This window comes from Amia ocellicauda, chromosome 7, assembly GCF_036373705.1.
Source record: "Amia ocellicauda isolate fAmiCal2 chromosome 7, fAmiCal2.hap1, whole genome shotgun sequence".
Classification (NCBI taxonomy): domain Eukaryota; kingdom Metazoa; phylum Chordata; class Actinopteri; order Amiiformes; family Amiidae; genus Amia; species Amia ocellicauda.
Genome location: NC_089856.1, coordinates 34,720,911 through 34,742,860, shown reverse-complemented (window position 1 = coordinate 34,742,860; position 21,950 = coordinate 34,720,911). Strand labels below are relative to the sequence as shown.

The 21,950-nt window shown below is 36.7% G+C and overlaps 2 protein-coding genes across 3 annotated transcripts; one reads left to right on the top strand and one right to left on the bottom strand.

Annotated features, from left to right (window-relative positions):
- The first annotated feature begins 4,682 nt into the window (after positions 1 to 4,682).
- Positions 4,683 to 6,160, top strand: LOC136753861 (P2Y purinoceptor 3-like). Its single transcript, XM_066710245.1, has one exon. The coding sequence runs from the start codon at positions 4,683 to 4,685 to the stop codon at positions 5,715 to 5,717; it is 1,035 nt and encodes a 344-aa protein (XP_066566342.1). The 3' UTR covers positions 5,718 to 6,160.
- Positions 6,161 to 6,563: 403 nt separating this feature from the next.
- On the bottom strand, positions 6,564 to 17,166 carry mfsd1 (major facilitator superfamily domain containing 1). 2 transcript variants are annotated; one of them, XM_066709348.1, is made up of 17 exons: positions 16,938 to 17,166; positions 16,519 to 16,571; positions 14,998 to 15,110; positions 14,438 to 14,480; positions 14,059 to 14,126; positions 13,686 to 13,794; positions 13,406 to 13,508; positions 12,616 to 12,714; positions 12,058 to 12,169; positions 11,580 to 11,636; positions 10,923 to 11,079; positions 10,709 to 10,806; positions 10,427 to 10,539; positions 10,148 to 10,195; positions 10,007 to 10,067; positions 8,124 to 8,235; positions 6,564 to 7,864 (listed from the first exon to the last, which is right to left on the bottom strand). In XM_066709348.1, the coding sequence occupies exons 1-17, from the start codon at positions 17,149 to 17,151 to the stop codon at positions 7,805 to 7,807; spliced, it is 1,620 nt and encodes a 539-aa protein (XP_066565445.1). In that variant the 5' UTR covers positions 17,152 to 17,166; the 3' UTR covers positions 6,564 to 7,804. The 2 variants fall into 2 exon arrangements, with proteins under 2 accessions (XP_066565445.1, XP_066565447.1); XM_066709350.1 differs by lacking the exons at positions 6,564 to 7,864; positions 8,124 to 8,235 and adding an exon at positions 8,473 to 9,221.
- Positions 17,167 to 21,950: the final 4,784 nt, after the last annotated feature.

Below are 21,950 nucleotides of genomic sequence, written 5' to 3'. Positions count from 1 at the left end.
ATGAAGAATGCAAAGACCATCCGTCGAGGTCTCGTCGGGCAGTGTGAATACTGAGGACTCTGACAGTCCTATAAAACAACAGCTTTGCCTTGATGCTGTGGTTCAGACCAGGGACCATGTCACATTGACTTATAAAGAAAATGAAGTGCTGCAAGCGTCTTGATAAGTAGCCTACGTGTGCTTGGATTGAGAATTAGATGTTCAACAGACCAGTTATACAATAACCCAAAATCAAAACCACACTAAATGATATTAAAAAACAAAGTCCCTGCACCAGACTAGGCACTGATTTAGTAATGCTAGTATCATGCACTCAATTCCCTCTGTTAATGCATGAACACAACATTATAGACATTAAATATTAGACAGATTAATCGTTTTCAGACTCATTCGTCAGGTTATTTTCTATTTTCTTTAAGAAAATGACATAGATCCGACGTGGGAAAGAAAAAGACGGATTAGAGGCATATTTGTATTGGTATTATAACCTTAATCAGATTGTTAAATGAGAAATGAACTTAATATTAGCCATGCACGTTGTTCAAAAGGGGGGTCTGAGTCTCGGGACACTCAAAAACGAAAGCAGGCGAGAAATGCTAACGCGTTTGTTATTTACAGCGCAGAAGCGAGAGGGGAACTTGGCAAAGCTTGGATGAAAAATGAAGCCCATTTCATGTGTCAAACCAGCTGAGCAGATTTTTAATGAAATCTTTTCAGACGCTGCTGGCAATGGTGCAAAAATACTGCTTCTGGGACACGACAAAAAAAATGCCACTGAGTACCACAGCGAAGCAGAGGGAGAGGAAACCTTGCATCCAATTGCAATGGTAGTTAACGTGTGCAGACATACGAAATAAAAGCAGCAGAGCGCATTGCTCGTCTCTGAAGTGAGGCAGAAAACAGCCGCTCCATCCCTTCCACAGCTGCGTGGTGCTGAAACGGACAGCAGCCGCCAAGGAAGAACCAGGGGCTCAGGATGCGTTTGTCACACATCGGCGCTTTTGTGTAGTTTGTTTCTGGTTTGTTTTTTTGTTTGCATGTTTTGCTTATACGATCAGATATGTTTAGATTATTGTATATTAGCCTACTGCATGCAAAATATAATCATTTGCATAATTAGTTCAATACAGAGAACATGGTGTTTGAGTTTTCCTATCCAGTGCTATCGCTCCTGGTAACAACCTCTTGGGATGAAGAAATACATTACCCTGTACATTATAACAATATTAAAAATAATAATACAATTTGAGTAAATGCAAAGACATCCAGCCTTTGTATGGCATGCACTAAGAAACCTACAGTTAAGATGACGCGATACTCTGGTTATCTCCTCCCTCTCCAGATATGAGTAAACTGCAACTGGTTAAGTTCAGTATTGTTATTCATATATGCATTTTTTTTATCATAGAAAACAATGATCCGGACAGAACAAATAGAAAAATAGAAAAATGCATACTGCAGAGGATTTTGCACACCTTCATATTTTCTCAATTCAAGTATGACGCAAAGGAGAAGCCAGTTTAAAATCAACGCAAAGTGAATGTGCGACAAAAGACTGTCACTCCTGGAGAATATTTTTAAATCGGTTTTATCTGACATGTCATTGGTCAGACTGGGTGATTCTGCTCCCTTCATTCAATCCAGTCCAACTCACATATAAAAAAACATGAAGACCTAAAATGTTACTCCCCAACACTGTTCTCTAAAACCGTAAAAAATGCGGAGGAAACAATACACAGTGCTACATCAGAATCATCCGGGTCCCTAAAAGATCACAGTCGTTTTACATATCGCCGGTTATCTGTCTTCGTTTGGTTTAATTTGCCCAGCCCCTAATGAATATCACAGCCCGAAAGTTTCATTTACCTGATTGATGCAGCGAGAAAGCAGGCTCGTCTCCCAAGTCTCTGGTAATGTAGCAGTGTGCAGTCTATCGCCGTCCTCTTGACAAACTGTCCTGCAAGAACAAGAGAAGTTGATAGACTTATACATAATATATGTACCTTAGTAGAGCTCTGTAGACGTCTAGTTTAAAATTCTATATGCATATATATATATATATATATATATATATATATATATATATATATATATATATATAAATATGTATAACATACATGCATATATAGATATACATACACACACATGATACATTACATGCCATTTCCTTTCCTTTGATCACAAAAGCAAAACCGATAAACACAATTACCTTAATACTTGGTTAACACAAGGACTGACCGATAAGTGGTGGTTTTCAGCATCCTATGAACCTGAGTGCTCAATTCACAAATAGCCTCACAGCCTGCGTCCCTAGTTTGAAAGTGTCCTCGTAGCCAATGAGATGTTTAGGTCTTGCATGATTTATACTGTTGGTCGCCAGGACTGGAGTCATTTAGTCCAGTAATCAACATCAATCACTGGCCCTTTTCCCCCACATTTTGCAGTGCGAGCGAAATGCAGTCTTCTGAACAAATTACAAGCCACCGGTAAGTTTACAGCAGCTCCTGGAAATGTTGGCACGTAATACAAATGTTTGTGATACGAAGGTGATTGAACATCATTAACTGACATTTTTCATTAAACATGTGAAGCTCTGCGCCCCAGCCCTGCCTAGAGACACATTAAAGACGCATAAATCTCTGCAGCCGAAGAAAACGATCAAGGTTTCGAGAGTTTCTTAAATCATTCCAGAATGAACATTTTAGAAAGGAAAACGGTTAATAATACGAGGTAAAGTAGGTGTGTGTGTGTGTGTATATATATATATATATATATATATATATATATATATATATATATATATATATATATCAATGCGTTTGTCTGATGCACTGTGTTCTTATTAGGCATGTTTATTATTGTACTTTAAGATACACGGTTCATAGGTAGTAAGTTTTCAATCGATTGAATACAATGCCTTTAAAATGTAATAAGCAAATCAACTCTTACAACATACAGCAATCATGTGGTTTAGATCAGTGTCAAAAAAGATGCCAAACTATATATAAACATTGAACTACAATCCCCAGCATCCTAAGGAGTAAACTAGGCACATTATTTTGATAGAATATCTCACCTGGTTTAGTACTGGTCAGCCATTTTCAAAGATCTGTGAACTTATTGCCTAAACTGTTTTTTTCTAAGACAGAATTTCCATTGAGAGACCAGAAAAGTCAAAATCAAGGTCACCCTCAGCTAAACATGGCAGTAGTTGCTTCAGGACCAGACTACACCTGTAGTTCAATACAAACACACAAACAGGGCTCAGTAACAGGGTTGTGTGCGGTTTGCAGCTTGGACTGTGGAAGAGTGAATAATTGGAAACGAATTGCTTTAGCATAACAAGATACCAAGATCCTTAATTGGGCTTGTACTGTAATTAGTGGACAGCAACACAACACACTCCAAAATGCTCCCATCCTTCTGGTGGAAAAACACAACAAATAATCCTGTTGTTCCTGCAGAGAGGGTGAGGATGCCAACTTCCTATTCTATCCTATTAGAAGAAAGAAGAAGAAAACAAGCTACAAAAGAGACCTCGAAATCCAAGAATTTGTGCAATTTTATTAAAAAATATTCCATGTATGCACAGAAACTAACACATCTATCAGCTTTGCACATGTTCATGCATTGGAGGAAGGGTAGATCAAATGGAACAAAATGGTGCCATCTGAAGGTCAAGTCTTCAACCTCTGGAAATGTTTTGGCCAGGAACTTCTACCCTCTAAAACCAATGTATAAATAGTCTATTTTGCATTTAATTGTATTGAACATTTTAACATACAACACGTGTGTAGTTCATTTTAGATAGTAAGAGATATGCAACATGGTCACACATGGCAGCTTTAATAGGAATTCTTATGAGTTTTGGGTCTGCAGAACAAACCAAAAAAGAACACAAAAGCTGAGTAATAAATCATATTTCAGTATTAGTACATTGTTATTGTTTTTTGGGGAAAAATGTCATATTTCAAAGGAAGATGACCAAATCACCTGTCCCCGTATTCTCATTAATATTGTTAACATTAAAAGCATTTTACAGAAGAATATAATTTGTATTCTTCCAACGAAATATGTCAACTAATAGTTTGATCTCTTCAACTCTGTTCATTGTATTACTCATATTAGAAACCATTCAATACTCGTATTACAATGCACATACTGCGAATTTGATGTCAGGTTAAATGGGGGCAATATTTCAAAGGGATATCTTAGGTAAAACTTCTAGGTCAAAGTTGAAAAAGTTTGAGAAGCGGTGGTACACTGAATTATCCACTGTCATATGTAAAACTACAAGGACGTTTGTCGTTTTTGCCTACGCTCAGCTAGGCTTATATTATGCAAGAGGCGCAGATATATTTAAACAAACACGAACAAGGAAGCACCGCACTTCATGATAATTTAAAAGATAAGGCGTTTCTTTTTTCCCCACAGAGTACAAAAGCAAAGAGAAGTGCAACGGGGCTGATACTGTGACTGAGTGTCGCAGGACCAGGGACAAATTCTGTCGTTTCAAGCTAAATGTCACTTTGGACTGAACTCTGGACTCAACTTCTGTGTGCATGCAAGTATTTCTATTTAAATCATTACAGTTCAAGTGAATAACTAAAACATGTATTCGAGAATATCACAGACAAAAATAAATTAACTTTGTCTTCCTACAAGATAAAAACTTTTCAGAAATGTTGCTGGATACAGAAGAGATCTCCATCAGAGCCCCGAGTCTGGCTCCTGCAAACAGAACCCAATGCCCGGTGAGAGAGACTTATAAACGGATTCTACTACCACTGACATACAGTTTGGTCTTTATTTTGGGAGTGGCTTTGAACGGAACCCTGCTTTGGCAAATAGGTTACAGGTCGAAAAACTGGAGTTGCTCCATCATTTACTTGGTGAACCTGGCGGTGGCGGACCTGTTGTATGTGCTGTCGCTGCCGCTGCTGATTGTGAACTACGCCATGGACGACGTGTGGCTGTTCGGGAATGTCGCTTGCAAAGCAGTGCGTTTCTTTTTTTACACCAACTTACACGGCAGCATGATGTTCCTCATGTGCATCAGTGTCCATCGTTTCCTGGGAGTTTGCTTTCCAATGAGATCGATTGGTTACAGGACGAGAAAACTTGCCATCACTGCATCAGCAGCCACCTGGATTTTGGTAGCCATTGAGCTCTTACCCACTTTTGTTTATGCACATACTGGGTTTATTAACAACAGGACTGTGTGCTTTGACTTGACTAGTCCTAGTAACTTTGGAAGCTATTTCCCTTACGGTGTAGCTTTGACAATTTTGGGGTTTCTAATACCATTTTTGATCATTTGTATTTGCTACTGTTCAATGATAAGGACACTCTGGAGGCCTGAAGAAAACATCACTGCAGGAAGGAAGATCCGTAGAAAATCTATTCGGACGATCCTTGTGGTGTGCCTCCTCTTATTGCTTTGTTTTGTACCTTTCCACATTACCCGGATGATCTACTTGTGTGTCCGTGTGTACCTCATCAAGGACTGTGCGATTCTAAATGTTGTGATGCTCTCCTATAAAATGTGGAGACCGATCGTAAGTTGTAACAGCTGCATTAACCCACTGCTCTATTTTCTGTCGACAGACAAAGGCAGAAATCACCTGCTTGGTAAAATATGTAAAAATAAAGTACACCCATCTGCCAACAATGAAAATCAAACTAAAGAGATTGACACCATCCAAGAGAAGATTTGAGGAACGGAAAGAACGCACTGGACATCTGTCCAACATTGTTACCAAGAACACATGTACTGTGCAACCAGAGATAAAACCACAACACCTAAATTGGCCTGAAAACACCAGACTGATAAGGAAGCTTTGTAGTCCATTATTAAATGACTAAACAAAAATGGTCTAGAAGGTGACAGATGTCCAGCTTCTCTTTGCTATTTATTTTCAGCATACTAAGATGAACATGTTATTGGATAAAAGGCAAATATGGAAAGATATGTTTTGTATTTGCGGAGCCTACAGAAGCCAACACCATTTTTGTGGGTAACATGCATGCCTTGCAAACTGTCAAAGTAAGATTAATATAGTCAGAAACACATAGTCTGCTATTAAAAATGTTGAATAGTCATAAATACACTTATTAACTACTGGGTAAGCTTCTATTTTTCTTTGGGTCATACACACATTACAGGATCAAGTAGAAAATCAACTCAAGTTTCTTTTGTGTTCTTATGTCATACGTTGATGACTGATTACTTATCTATCAATGCATTTTTGTCCATCTGCAAAAGTTCTGGGGAATAAAGTAATACACAATACTGTGACTCGGCTGTTAGTGTGTATACAAAAGGGACTGTTGATAGCTACAACAGTTTGTCAGCAATTGTCTAGAGTTTTAATTATGCACAGAATATTTAAAGTTCAATAAACCAACAAACATTAAATAACCAATTACCAATAGGATCATGTTTACTACCACCACTACTTTCCTGGTATACACTTGTAAGCAAGAATGCTGTAGCTACTACAAATCCCATTTGAATTTTGAAAGTAGTACTATTCACAATCATAAAATCAACTTGACAGTAATCATATTATGAATAAAGTTTATTTGAAGTGCAGAATTAAGAGCAAATATTCACAATAGTTATGTCTGAAAATGATTTCAAAACCAGTGAGGAAACTAATTATAACTTTCTAAATCATACTGCAAAAATAGGTAAAACCAGGTTTAAATGGAGTACATTGTAAGCACAGAATATACCATTTGAACCACAACAGCAGGGGACAAAGCAATACCTGTCAACACTATACAATTCTTTAGCAAATATTTGACAATACAAATCTGTACAAAAACAGGAATAATATTCAGTATGTTGTTTCAGTAACAATAACTGAAAATACAGATTTAGGACAAGTTAATGAAAGTATATTTAACAATTGACAACATTAAATCAACAGAACCACACATGCATTTTGTGTAGCATTTAATACATGTATTTATGCTTTACTATTTAATGGACAGTACAACCTGTACAAATTCTCAATTTGGTTAATTTATCTTAAAATTAGATTGTTCAACGATTGCTTCCAAAATCTCCAGACACCACGATCAGTGCATTGCAAATACATTGATCTGCATTATACAGTATGTCTGTTCAAGGCACATTTCAGGATCATCATCAACACACATTACCAGTCTTCACAGAAGACCATGAGATGAGTGGTCATACCAATATGTAAAATTAGGAATATCAATACCCGATGAGTCCCATACTTCACTCGTTTGGCAAAAGGAGGCAAAAATGTCTTTGTACATCAGTGTTTCCCACCTTTACCTTTAAATATGTATCTGCAAAATAAATACATTGTACATATTTCTATCAAAGAATTTCAGATTATGTACTTTTCAGTGCAAATAGTTTTAAGCTTAAAATTATCATTGTTTAGAAAGCAAAGCATAATTGCACTGTAACTCCCTCCCCTACAAAAATGTGAACAGACTACTAAACAAAGTGATCAACTTTCTATAGTGAGTGCTATAGTCATTAGTCTTTATAGGCAACTTTACTTAATAGACTCATGTTTATCACAGCCCAGGAGAGAAAAAAAAATGTATATATTGCCACAATATCTTTATTAACATGAGAAAATAATCAAGTGAAATTTTATCTTGGATCAAAAGTACCTTAAATGTAGAGCTGATGAATACAGATCTTACACCAATTCAATCCCCAATTGCTTTTAAGGTGCTGAAGGCATAAAGACTTCTCTAATCTTCTCTAATGTCTTGGCTTTAGCAGTAGAACAAGTTACCAAGCTAAACGCTTTTATTTTAGGACACTTCTGTGTGCTAATGAAGACAGGTGGGTACAGTAGTGCTCCGGAAGCTGTAGAAAGTAGGGAAAAACAAAAACAGGGTTAACCTTTTAGAACTTCAAAATAGAAGATAGTGTTGCTATCAGTGTATTAGTCCCATTATTGAATGGTCAATTTGGAGATAGTTAGTGCACAGTATAGGTCGGACAGACCGTAATCGTTCAGTTTTGAAGACTAACGCAACACTGAACTGCTCTTTTCCGTACGAGTCTCAAGTGTGTAAATGACCATCTGTACAAAGCTCAGTGCTCTCAGTATTAAAGCGTGTACCTGAGCTCCGAGTCTGGAGAGGTATCGGTTCCTCAATCCGAAGGCGGTCATGGGCTTCAGGCGGGACAGATCCTCATCTTGCTGCCGACGTTGCTGCTCTCTCTTCTCTGCTCTGAAAAGATATGGGTCGCAGTCAAAACCACATGACAATGTCATTCCTGTTGTAAGCACATCTATAAATGCACACGAGGGAGAATAAACAAATTATATATATATATATATATATATACACACACACACACTTACAAATTTACACATTTTTAACAGGGCATTTAAGGGGCATTTTAATAATACTCTGCAAATTACAAAATTGAAGTTTCAGTTTACTAAAAATAAACAAACCAGACAATTTTTCATTTGATTAAAATTTTCAATTTATTGGCTTGTGTTCTTAATTTTGTTTTAATACATAGTAAAAATCTTAGATGCATACAGTACATACATAAAAGAGCTTTAAATCTCACTCTAAGGTGATCCTTTATTAATCTCAGATGCCGGACGACTTACCCAGCGGTTCATGCTTTATCCTCAAGATAAAAGTAATAAAGAAAATATAGAAATCTGAAAGTAATTTAAATGCCCCAGATACAGACAGAATAGACTGGCTTGCAGCCTATAATTTACAGAAAATAAAGTGCATTAGATGCAACCTGTCCAGTTGCATGACCCTGTAACTTTTAATGTAACAGCTATTACACCTCATTATAAAAATGTTATTTTCTCAAGGGATTGTTAAACATAAGTGGTTTTACATAAAACAGATTTAGCATTAAAATACTATTAAAAAACATACAAATCATACAAGTTTGAAATATTTTGTAAACTCAAGTGTTCCAACAAAAATACGATTTTAATAATTCATAAATATACATGTTTGTGGTTTCAATCATTACAAAACAGTGCCCTTACATCACCATTGTGCAGATTAAAACCTACAGAATGTCTGCAGTATTCCTCCCCTCTATGAAAAAGGTTAGTACTTGAAGATAACTGTCAGTGTATTTGGGGTAATGCCCAAGGTGAGAATGCAATAAAGAATACTCTTCAGCTTGAGGTTTTGGTGACCACTTCAGGAAGGATGCTACTCAATATCCTCACCTGTAAGACATTACAGTACAGTGAAAGTTATTCTGTGAGAGGTGCCAGTCTACAGAAAACATGCGTGTTAGAGAAATGAAGTCATGCTCTGGAGTGATGGTTTAAGATGTTTTTGTAGACTGCATGAAGCGTTTACATTATAGAATCCCAGTATCAGAGAAATCAATGTTATTAGTTATGTGGCAGAAACCCCAGTTCCTTAGGGTGATTTTGTGAACTAAGAAAAAAGCATTGCATTAAGAACAAGTGGTCCCTGTAAACCCAGGAGAACTGTATCTAGGTTTAAGTGCACACGCCCAATCTGACACCCTTGATTGTGTTCTGAAGATGAATCCAAGAGCTTTCCTTTCACTTGGCTAAATGGTTCAGCAATGTTTAAAGAGCACTTTTGAGATGTACAACATAAGTTAGAAAAGCAAGATTGATTATAATAGTTTGCAGTGAAATGTACAGCGAGTATGCAAATGTTCACAGTGAAAGGTCTGAGGTTTGAGCGCATGATGTGCTCTTCACACAAGCAGATGGGTGTGGGCAGTTGTGAGATGAACCTGTTGACTGTGGTGCATATTTTCATATTGCAATGGTTCCAGTGAAATCAGTGGTAGTAAAAAATAATGAGCATGGCAGAAAAAACAACTCAAACAAAACATGAAAACTCAGTTCAAACTCATTAGTCCCATTGAACCCTATTGTAAACGCAAATATACATTGATTTCTTATGCAGGATGATGGATCTCATAAGAAACACATAAGAATATACATCTTCAAGAATGTGATTTACTTACTCAGCATCAGAAATCTTTTGAAGTTTTCCTCTCGCTGAAGCTGATAAATTAAGTTCTCCTCCTAGGATTAAGACATTTACATTATTGCCAAAACTAGAACAAAAACAAGACGTCAAATTATCATCATTTCTTTTCCCTTACCTCTGAGAAAATCAACCAAGTACAGCATCACCACTGCAATCAATGCCACTAAAGCAAGGAGAGAAAACAATTCACATTACAACAGTGTCCCTAGATTAACACGTACATGTTCAATTAATCGTTGTAGCCTGTCAGTCACCCTTATTTAGGATTTAAGCAAAGTAGTCACAGAAAAGCTTTCTTCAATTAAGTACAGTATCAGTTCGATGTACTATATATACACACACTATTCAAAGACCAAAGAGTAAAGCCCATCAGGCTTTGCAGCACATTACTTACAGCTGACACAGGCACAGAAGAATACTTCAAGAAACAAGTAGCCACTGCTGTCCAGTATCGATCCAGCAGCAATGGAGATCAGAGCAAGTCCTAAGTTCTGTATGGACTGCATGCTAAAGAGAACGGAAGTGTGCGTCAGGGAAGGGTTAAAAATTCATATCCTTTAATACAATGCATGCTGAACCAATAGGCAATTAACATCTTCAATTAGGTCAATGGTGTTTTGAAGTTCCAAGTACTGTGCCACCTATTTATACCACCATTAAACCCCAGGTCACTTACAATCCATATGCCGTCCCCAGCTGGTGTTCTGGAACGACAAAGGCCACCATGGGCCACAAGGCACAAGCAAGAAGAGAATAGGAAACTCCCAGTAAGCTCTGGAAAAGAAGGGGGGCAGCCATTAACATTATATAATATACGTTATACACACACACACGTTCCCATCTTTAGTACAGTGAGAGTCAAGAGCAGCTTAAAACGCAGCCAATTTTACCATTGCTATCCAGGGGTTCCAGAACGTGAAGGCAAGCATCATGTGGGCAGCGAGAGTGGACAAAACCGCAAACAGCATCCAGATGATATTCTTTCCAGTTCTGTCCACCAAAAATCCCAAAACAGGGGATGCAGGGGCGGAGATGATGTACACAATGCTGTGGGAAAGGGTAGATTTATATACACATGGAGATACAGAATTTAAGTCTAAGCAAATTGCAGCTTTCTAAAATCCTACAGTTTATCAGACCTTCTTTCAATTAACACACTCCGATCAGCTTGTCATAGAAGTCCAATTAAATAGTAGGAAAGAGTGGTGTAGTTGGTTACATGACATTACATAGAAACAAAGACTGACATCACCACACATCCCATTACAGTGTGGACAACAGTGCCACTATTAAATGGACTGAAAAAAACAGCACCACACCATCACGCCAACCATAACAGCGCCTTTCCTATAAAGAGCATCTTCGGGAATGTGTCAATAAAGGACACTTCAGGTGAAATTATTGTTCATTGCTTTTTAATCTTAGTAGAGTGAAATGCAAATGCTATTGTCCATGCGGTCGTGTCACGGCCTTATCGCTGTAATGTCACGATACCGCTTTAGGGATCTTTAACACGAGTTGCTACTTAGAGAGGAGAAACAAAGTACCTGTTAATTGCTCTAGCTTCTCCAGGAGAAAAGTTGAATTTTTCAATGAAGAAAACCCTAAGCAGAGAAAAACAGAAAAAGATATTGCAATGCATTGAACTAGGTAATGATCACTATTTTATTCCTGTACAAAGCACCCCTTTTCCATAGTCTGGTATCCTGGCAAATTGATTAATTAAAAGCTGCAGCCTAGTGACAAAGTGCTGAATAGATTATTCTTATAAAAAAGGATTTGTTTAACAAACACAGCCTTTTAAAACCTCTATGTTGCTAAGCAATAGAAGCTGATAAATGTCTTTGGTTGATGTCAGAGAGATTTTTTTTTTTTTTTTTTTTTTTTTTTTTTTAAGAAAATATAATTTGAGCTTCACAAAATCTGTATTTAAACACTGGTTTTCCATTAGGCCCTGCAAAGCAATTTATGGCACTTAATAGACTAAAACTGTGAGCTTTTTAATATATATATTTAGATACTTACTGCCCAAGACCAATGAATGGAAAGACTGCCACATAATAACCAACACAAATAATGAAAATCAGCCAAAGGGAAAGTGAAAAATCTTTCACATCTGTCAGCTTTATAACTTCACCTAAAGAGGAAAAGAAATCACAGACAACCTGAGTCTCTCTCTGATTAAGGATTATTTTCTGGAGAACATTAATTGTTTTTATTTTCATACTTTGTTATGTAGCTGCAACCTAAGAAAATACAAGTTATTCCTACCATGAGAACAGTGTAAATGCAAGTCTCACACACTAGGTGGAGTGTTTTTCCAAGAGACCACTTAAGTGGATTCATCTACCTAAACGAAATTTTATTGGTTATGGATTTCAGCATTTTTGTTTTCATGAAGTCAATAGCGTGTAGAAAACATGCATCCACAGCTGAGCAGTTTCCTTGCACACCTAGGGACCACTCAGGAAACTAACTAGCACAAATACGGACAGTAACCAAACATTTCTCCGGCATCGAAAGCCATGATTGCTATGTTTCTCATTTAATAACTCTTCCTTAAACACAGAGCACACAACTCACCAGTCTTCCCCTGTTCTTTGTTTAATATCCTCTCTGCTCTCTTGTCCAGGAAGCCCAGGATCAATGCACATATTAATGAAAAAATACAAGTTGCTGAACCTAAAAAAAAAAAAACAGAAGGTCAAGTATATACTGTGAAGGCTCTTTTCACACTGGCATTTTCAAGCTCCCTGTAATGGATGATGCAATTGAATGAATGAATACTGAGATGTTATACTAACATGAAATAAACATACATGCATGCATTGCTTTTTCAGATTCTGTATTCTCCATTTTTTTCCTGATAGGTTTGGAATATGTTCTGTATGTTCCCTGTACTGTTTGAAAAAAAATCTGAAGCATTTAAATTCACTGACAGGAAAACAGTATTAAGTTACAAACAAGGTAACTGATATTGCACTCTATAAACTAACACAACTTGAAAATTAAATCTGAGACCCTTTTTCAGAATATGCACTTCTGAGTAGGATAACATTACACATCTTGTGACAGTCAAAACCAAAATGCAAGTACAACACATATACTTGGCCAGGGTGCCTTTCAGATTTTGTTTCAGACATAAGATAGCACTGACACATAATTCTACTTCTAACTACTTAAAATCATAAAATTGAGATGTTTTTGCATATAAAAATAATTGGCATTTTTAAAAACTTTTACAATCTAAAATCACTATTTGTAGATTAGAAATGTCTGATTTGTTAATGTGAATGAACAAAACTGCTCTGTCAAAGCCAAGCAAAAGCAATGTGGTCCACATTCCTGAAATGACAAACTAGCCTATACCCACCTATCATCAGTGTGATGCCAAGCGTTGTGTAACCCGGGAAGCCTACTAGTCCTTGAATCCTCGAGTAGATCCATCCCATGATGTTCATGTTAACTGTACTGCCCTGGAGAAAGGAAAAGGAGGTAAAGGCATACTTGTATATCAGCAAGTAATATCCAGGCTGTTTTTAACAACCTCAGATCTCTGTGAGTGTGGATTATTTCTAACCCATAGAAGATCAAACACATCAAGTTCATTTCTACATTTATTATGCAATTATCTTTCATCACAGTCTACTTACTAGTCGAGCCATGCTAAGCTGAAGACCAAACACTAAGTTCAGTTCCTTTCCTTTAAACCAGCTGACAGCGTATGTATTCTGGGCAACTGCAAGGGACTCCCCACCAATTCTGAATAAAAATACAGAAGCCATTAAGTCAATGATTTAAAATAGATTCATGATTTAAAAGACAGTACACTTAGGCAGAAGTTAAAGTGAATAAATCAAGAAACATCACCAACAACAATACATGGATCAAATCAGTGTACGCTGACTTCTGAAATTGTTGCATACAACTTATACCTATAAACACACAATTGTATAGCAATTTTTAAATAAACATTAAATATAAATTCATGAACAATGCAGAGAAACTCAGGAAACGAACACTCACCCAAATACAAATCTTCCAAACTCCATCAACCAAAACATATTAAGTAAAGCACCAGTTGCAAATATGACCTAAGATGACAAAAAAAATATATCACATAAGCATTTAGTAAAATGTTTAATCAAACCATACCATGAGAATGTATTTTGGATGTATACATCAACATTGAAAATGTAGCTCCTGGTGATAAATGGCAAATTTCTCCAATGTATTATGAATCACAAACCTTACAGTAACAGGTCAAGAAGTTTATTAATGTGCAAGTTTAATTTTGAATGATTATATTTTGCTAAATCAAATATTTTTAATTTAATCATGAGGGCAGGTGCTGCACTGTTTTTTTAGTTGCTGAAAACACAGTCATTATGTCTTTGGTACCTACCTGTCCGCCACAGACAAAGAGACTGAAGATAACAGTACCCAGCCTGAAAAATAGCAAATTACATTTAGAAGAAAAAGAAAAAGCCACAGTGACAATTACAGAATAGAAACCAATCCTATATAAACAAGAATAAAGACTGGGCCCATTAGTGAAAAGAAAGAAAAAGCTCAGCCTGAAAAAGTAACTACATACAGTTGAATAGTGAATTTCATTAAATAAATACTAACATTACAGTCTGAAAATAACAGGGCATGTGTTTGAGGATCAGAGGAATATCACCAATATATCCTGAAGCATTTCCCCTGAACTCCGAAGTCGGTCAAAGTCATTGATCATAAAAATGTCTGCCATTCCTTTTTTACACAATAGTTCAAGGTGTCGCTACAATCAAAAGGTGGGGATTCAAAATTGTTGATTGCAAACTGAGAGGATATAATACCAAGATGATAACAGAATCCATATAATAAATACATGGTGTTGGTTTTCATTGTGAAGAGGGACTAAAACAAAAATGTAACCGGATTGACTGATCGAGTTGTCCCATGTCACGTCTTGCTTACCTTATTCCAAAGACCCTATCAATCAAAAATCCTCCTAGAAAACAGAGGATCACATTTGGCCAGGAATACCAAGCATACAGCTGCATAAACTTGGATGTATTCAGTTGCATATCCTGTTCAGGGAAAAATACAAGCCTTAAACATTGCACAGTTGTAAATGGAATCTAATACTGCCTGGTTAATTCGTGAATACCCAATACATTTTTTACACCCATGTACAGCATGTCAAAGAGGGAGTAGCATTTGTTTTATGTAAATACACTATAGACAAGTCCTGGGAGGACAAAATTAAAACTATCTGAGAATGTGGTTCTCGTGTATTGGGCATTTACCCACAGAGTGACTTATTTTAATGTTTAAATACACAACAATGATTTTGTGGATACAGTATGGAACAGGTGGAAATGTATGCAAGCAGAAGCAATAGCAGGGTAAATGTCCTCACAATGAATGTGGAAAAGTGGTGATCATAGATCACACAGCGTATGGATGAAGCAAACAGCTGAAATGTTAAATTGAACAAAGTCTTTGTAATTTACATATTTGTTCAACCCATTTAAACTTATGCAAAAGCAAAATCAGAAAATGCAGTTCACTCAATACAAATGTTATTTTAACCTTCTTAAATAGACCACCATTGTTATATTAAAAAAAAATCATGTACTCTTATCCAGGTGATTGTTTGCACTGCATTATACTGTGATTTGCGTGCAAGTCTACAGTATAATTAAATTATGCTGGGAACAAAAAGTTCTCTCGCACTGGTTACCTACTGTACACATTAACAAATAAAATGACTGAATGCAGACAACTTTTTTAACAGTAGCTTACTGATGCAATAATTTCCTAGTCTTTGATTATCATTTGGAAAAAAAAAAAAAAATGGTAGGGCTCGATTTCTACTGGATTGGGAAAATGTCCAGTTCATTGTGCCAAGATGTGGATAAAACAGTTTTTCTCCAGAGAAAAAGGGCCAGATTGAACAGATATGAGCAATAATATAGGCCATTTTCTGAATAACAGGGCAAAGTCACAATTTGAAAATGTTACAGTTTATACAAATGGCAATCCAACTGGTTTTAAATGCTGCTGTTCAGGCAATAAAATAAAATGATAAACTAAGATGATGGTGTTTAAAACCCCCAGGAACTTAAATCAAGGCAAACTGATTCAATTTCAAAAGACTTCAAAGTCCAAGATGAACCTGATTTGATTTGATTTGATTTATTTTTGCCCATATACAAGTATGCTCCAAGGTGTGATGATTGGACATAGTTTCTAGCATTGATTCAAGCTGGGTGTTGGGGACGGGGACGTGAGCTGACCTGACCCCAGTCTTAACTGCTGCCCCCGACTAAGGTTTACGCATGCGTTTGCTAGAACTTGTTTGAAGTGTGTACAAGGAAAGTATGCTTTATTTGTTTACTACATATATAATTCCATAATCAGAGCAACCTTTCACAAGATCTACGGGTGTTAAACAAAACAAAGAGCAGCACAGGATCTGTAGTTTGACCTTACTTGCAATATCTGTGTTTGCAGTGCTGCCGGGTTATCATAGCAGAAGTAGCTGCCTGTCATGGGAGAAAGAAAGAAACAACACTGAGTCCCCATTGCTGGCACTACTGGTGTGGAGGGATCAGTAGGAGGCACACATGTGAAAATGTGCAGGAACACACACACACACACACACACACACACACACACACACAAGCAAAAGTCACTATAAAGTTGCACACTATAATGCAATTATTAGTTACATTTCTCAAGTGTTTTTTTTTTTTTGCATTTTCAAACAATGTTATGATCTATATGTATAGTACAGACATGTTAAGTTCCTACAACTTATTTTTAAAGTTATGTGCGGTTCGTGATGGGATTGAAACACCAAAAGAGTTAATCACGTTTCTGCATGACGACCCAACATGCACTGGACTCACCGAAGCCTAAAAAGCACATGAAGACCAGCACGACAATTCTGTGAAGCAGGGTGCTCGGGTCAGTGATAGCGGACATGGGTCTCCTTGAAGCGGGGTCATGTCTGGACCCAGGGAGGGACGGAATTGCAGGCTCAGATTCATCTTCATCCAGAAGACCCCTACGCTCTTCCCCGTCCGCCATCTTCCGCCTCCTGCGGCCGCAGCGCGAAGTCATGTGACCGTGCGGGTCATGTGACCGTGCGGGTCAGCTGAGCGCAGGCGTGTGACGTGTCTGTGGGGACTGGATAACAAGGATAAGACAGCAGAAACAGTCCATTTGTGCTCATGCTTTAAGATCTTTATATGAGTGTATCCCCCTGGCTCTGTTATTTTGTAATGTACTATGTTACATACCGTTTATAATGTATCATTTGCTGTTACTTGCAATACATCATTAGACAGACATGGGGAATGATCATTTAATTTATTTTGGACTGACCGGTGATCCGTGAAATGTATAACAATGTTTCTTTTATCTCTGCTAAAATGCATATGATTCCTCTTTCAATAAAGCACTGGAAAAAAAAAACAGATATAACATATAACAGTTTTGTGTTAGGCTTGTTCAAAAAAGCATGCACTAAATTGTTTGAACTTTTGTTACATTAACCAAAGCTGCATTTGCAATTGGTGTAAATCCCTTATGGCTGGACGCAATGCCTTCACTTCAGATCATGTGAGAGTGCAGAGATGTCGTCATCCCGGGCTTGCAGAGTCATCACTTAAAGCAAATGAAAATGCAATGTGTACACAGCTGTCCAGGATACATTTTGAGGTCGTTTCTTTTTAAGCTATATCCAAAAGTTGGGGAAACTATGTCAAAGAAAGCTGGTTACATTGTATGGGGTAGAGTCCCAGACGTCTTCTATGGGGGTTCAGGAACAAATCGTTTTTGAGGGCTTTTCTCAAATTCTCAACTTGGCTGCATTATTACAGTATTAATTAAATGCTGAACTATTTTTTTGTGGCAGTGTGATATCATATGGCTTTGAAACTGATCAATTGTAATCTCTAATTACAGGACTGAGGAGTCATTCACATTCTTGGCTATGAGAGTGGTGACCTAAAAGAACATTGTCTTGTTACTATGAAATAATGAATGGCCATTTGCTGAGAAGGTGCCCATTCCCACTGTGAGAAAATGTCACAATGACCTGGTTTCTGACATGCATCAAAGAAATGTGGAATGGAGATAAATGGTTTTTACATTCATGACAAAGGAATAGAAAAAAGTAGAATAGCCCAGAATGTGGAAAAAGGTTGAATGTTGAATTCTTATATTTGCAAATGCATAACCCCTCTGTAAAACTGCTGGCCAGCTTCATTTTAAGACCTTCTTAATACATTAGTAATGATTCTTTAAGCACAAAATTTGCAAATTATTTTAGTCCTGTAGATAATGCCCCCAAGGAAGAAAGTTAAAAAAAAATGTAACGGCAAATGAAGATATTATACCATATAATCGTAATTTCATCTGCATTCTGGTGTCTTCTCTGATTTTTTATTTTATTTGATTATTCCACTGGCAGAACATTTGTGGCCTATATCATTCCCATGAATGTCATTTAATACACCCACAATTCATTCTACCTGAGTCATCTGTCAGAGAATTTAATCTCAGGATGACAAACAGGTCTTCCTCCTGGAATCCTATGTAATCATGTTGTAGCTCATTAATTCGAAGCCTAAATATAATCCTTTTGCCAGGCAGGGGAGATCATATTTCATTATTATATTAATCAGTGCCTGGAACAGACATTACTGTAAATCATGGGAAGAACCTGTTATGTAGTAAATTTCACAGTCATTTGTTTGTTCTGAACCGGTTTTGGAGCTAAAATTGAAAAGCAGGATACTGTGAATATGCCTTTTTCAGAGTTGGTGTATTTCATATAAACTCACTTAAATGTCACATTTTTCATCTTTTACATGTATTATGTAAAATAGTGAATGATAATAAGTCCATATAATATATAGATTTCACAATCAACCCATTGGGACAATCATATTTGATTATAAAGGATTTTGTATGATTAGTCACCTCACTGTTCTCAAATAAAGCACCCTGAATCATTTGTAGAAAGTGTACTATTAAGTAATAAAACCAAACAATCCCTTTGCATAACAAACGACTACTGACTGACATGTAAATCATGTAGTAATCCTATATTTAGCAAGTGGTAAACCTTAACAAAAAGTCCTCTAAGAATTCAGTCCTCATTCCTATTCAATTACATATTCATATAAACGGACCCTCTGATTTAAAATGTTATCCGACAAGAATTAATGTAATCCACACTAATCTCTGATTATATAGTCATACATTGTAGACCTTCATTCTCACCCCCACCCCACATCCCCTACAGTTGCCTAGTAGATACGAGATATTAAACCTTTTAATTTCAAAATGTTTCTACTGGTACATAAGTGGAGTATTAGTATCTGAAATGCTTTTTTTATATTGCTTACATATTTTCTCTATTTTTAATACTGAATTGAATATGCACCTGGTTTGATTATTTAAATTTGCATTTCCTGATTATTCCAATTTTGTGCAGATATTTTTCAATCATGAACACAAAAGGACAAGAATGCAGTGTCTTTTACACCAAAAGCAACACAGATGAGATTGTAAACATACATGAACCTCTCCAGTCCCCAGTTTTGAACCCCATTAAGCATGACTGAGTTCTAACCAGACTGCTGCTCACAAAAAGTGTTTCAGTGAACCAGACACCTTTATACAAATTGTGTGTATGCAAAAGACAGCAGTTCCTCAGACCAATGCTGCTGGTCTTGTCAAAATAAAGGATAAGCACTACTGCTGTCAGGCTTAATGGAAGGATAAGCATTGACCTGGTTCATATTGTACCAGAGCGATACATTGTTTCAGAATAAACAGGTGTTCATTCAAACCTGGGAGTCTATTTGCAACGTAAAATCTTTCACATTAATAATTTTTCTGTGGTTTCTCTGTTTGTGCTTGCCGAATGTCAAAAATATTTATACAAATAAGGATGCCAATGGATCCCAGAAACAATATTTAACTTCATTTATTGCATAGCTTGTTGCATAGCTAGCGTGTTGAGTTTCATTCCAAGCAATTCATAGTAGTCAACTGACAATTTCAGACTGGCAGCAATTTTGACAAGCTCATCAGTTCTCTAGGCAGCCTATGAAGTTAACAGTGGATTAATATGGCTCATCATATCTCTCTGAAACCATCAAGGCAATTGTGTTTCTTTCATTGATTAAGTTCTTAACATGTAAATACTGAACACATATATATCAATCTTAAAAACACTTTTGCGCACAAACAAAAAACACCACCACCACAACCACCTGATATACTTTGCAAAATAGGATACTGAATGAAATATAAAGAATTCAATTTCCAGACATCCGTGTTTCTAGACACACTGCATTTTATCATCTAATGGTTGTAATTTATCTTAGTCCAATACCAGCAGCAGTGCTGGGGAGTAGCTCACTAATAATAGCAATGCTGTAGTGTGGAGAGCAGATTTTTTCTGCCAGTAGCTTTCTAGCATGTCAAAATTTGTATTCAATGATAGCTATTTACACTAGAAAGCTACATTTCCCAGCACCAAATTAGCAGCTACAGACAGTGTTTTACAAGATAAAATCCCCTTATCTGTTAGCACAAATAAAAGGGGTTTGCTCTGTCATGCCTCAAAAAGTGATTTTCTACACATCTATTGTACTGTCTGCAGGTAAGAACTGATCACCACTTCAGTAGCATTTTGGTAAGCTTAATGTCAGCCGTTTTTTAATGCCTTTACCGAGTTTGGTTTCTTTTTTTTTTTTTTGAAATCTAACAAAATATATGCATTGCAAAGTTCATAATTCAGGACAAATGAAGGGAATAAAGGGAAGATTCATTATGAAAGTTTTATGAAAATCTGTGTTTTTACAGAATGTAACTGATTTTTACACAGGCTTTACACAGCTCCCATCACTCTCACAGTCTTAATTATGTCACAGAATTAATTAATTGTTTTACTGAACCAATAAAGCATCTTTCAAAATCCTAATCAGTTCAGTATAAAATTGTGCCCTCCAGGTCTGGGGTTGTAAATCCCTGTTGAGAACCATCTTTCCAAAGCTGTGTGCAGGCAACGCTTTTTCAGGGTAGATCTGCTCAACAGTGGTGTAAATAATACAGACATCTGAAACAATTTTTAAAATGCAATCGCAAAAAATGAAGAAAAAAGTACACTCCTCAATCCATTGTTATTATTATTATTTTAATGTGTTCTAGCTTAAACTCTGATATTGTGTCTGGCATCCCAGTGTTTTAAGTGATGAATGAATAAGAAAACGTAAAATCCCCAAGTAGCTGAGGAACTGTTATAAAGTGGATTTATTAATGTGGATTCATTATTTCTTACACACCACTGTATCATTTATGACTTGATGGACCACGGAGGACCCTGCGGCCATGTGTGATCTTTTTGTATGGCAGCTGGGTTCCTGTTCGACTTGATTAGGATGAATTCATCTCAGAGTATTTCTGCAGCGTCTACAGACACATCTGCTTCTCCCTTTCACATCTTCAAATCAGCGAGGACTGATATTATTTCAAAGCCCACGTTGCTTGGCATGGGGAGGGTGTCAAAGTTAAGGATGGTATCACTTTTGGTTATACTACACTCCACATGAGGAACAAGTAACAATTTAATAGCATTAAAAAAGGTATGCATAAGCTTATCCATTGCGTTTCATATAAAGTCACAGTACAAAGGAGACTGGCGGTTTTGCTTAAGTCTGTGAATAAAAATGTGGCGTTTCAATTCATTTTTGTATTCTTAAAGAGGGAAATGGCCTATATCTTTCAAAGCTTCACAAAACTAGAAGCAGGAACTTTTCACAATATGAAAATAAAAATAAGGTTTAAGAATCAATGGCAGCTTTTAGTCCATAATAAGGATGAAATCTGATATAAATACGGGC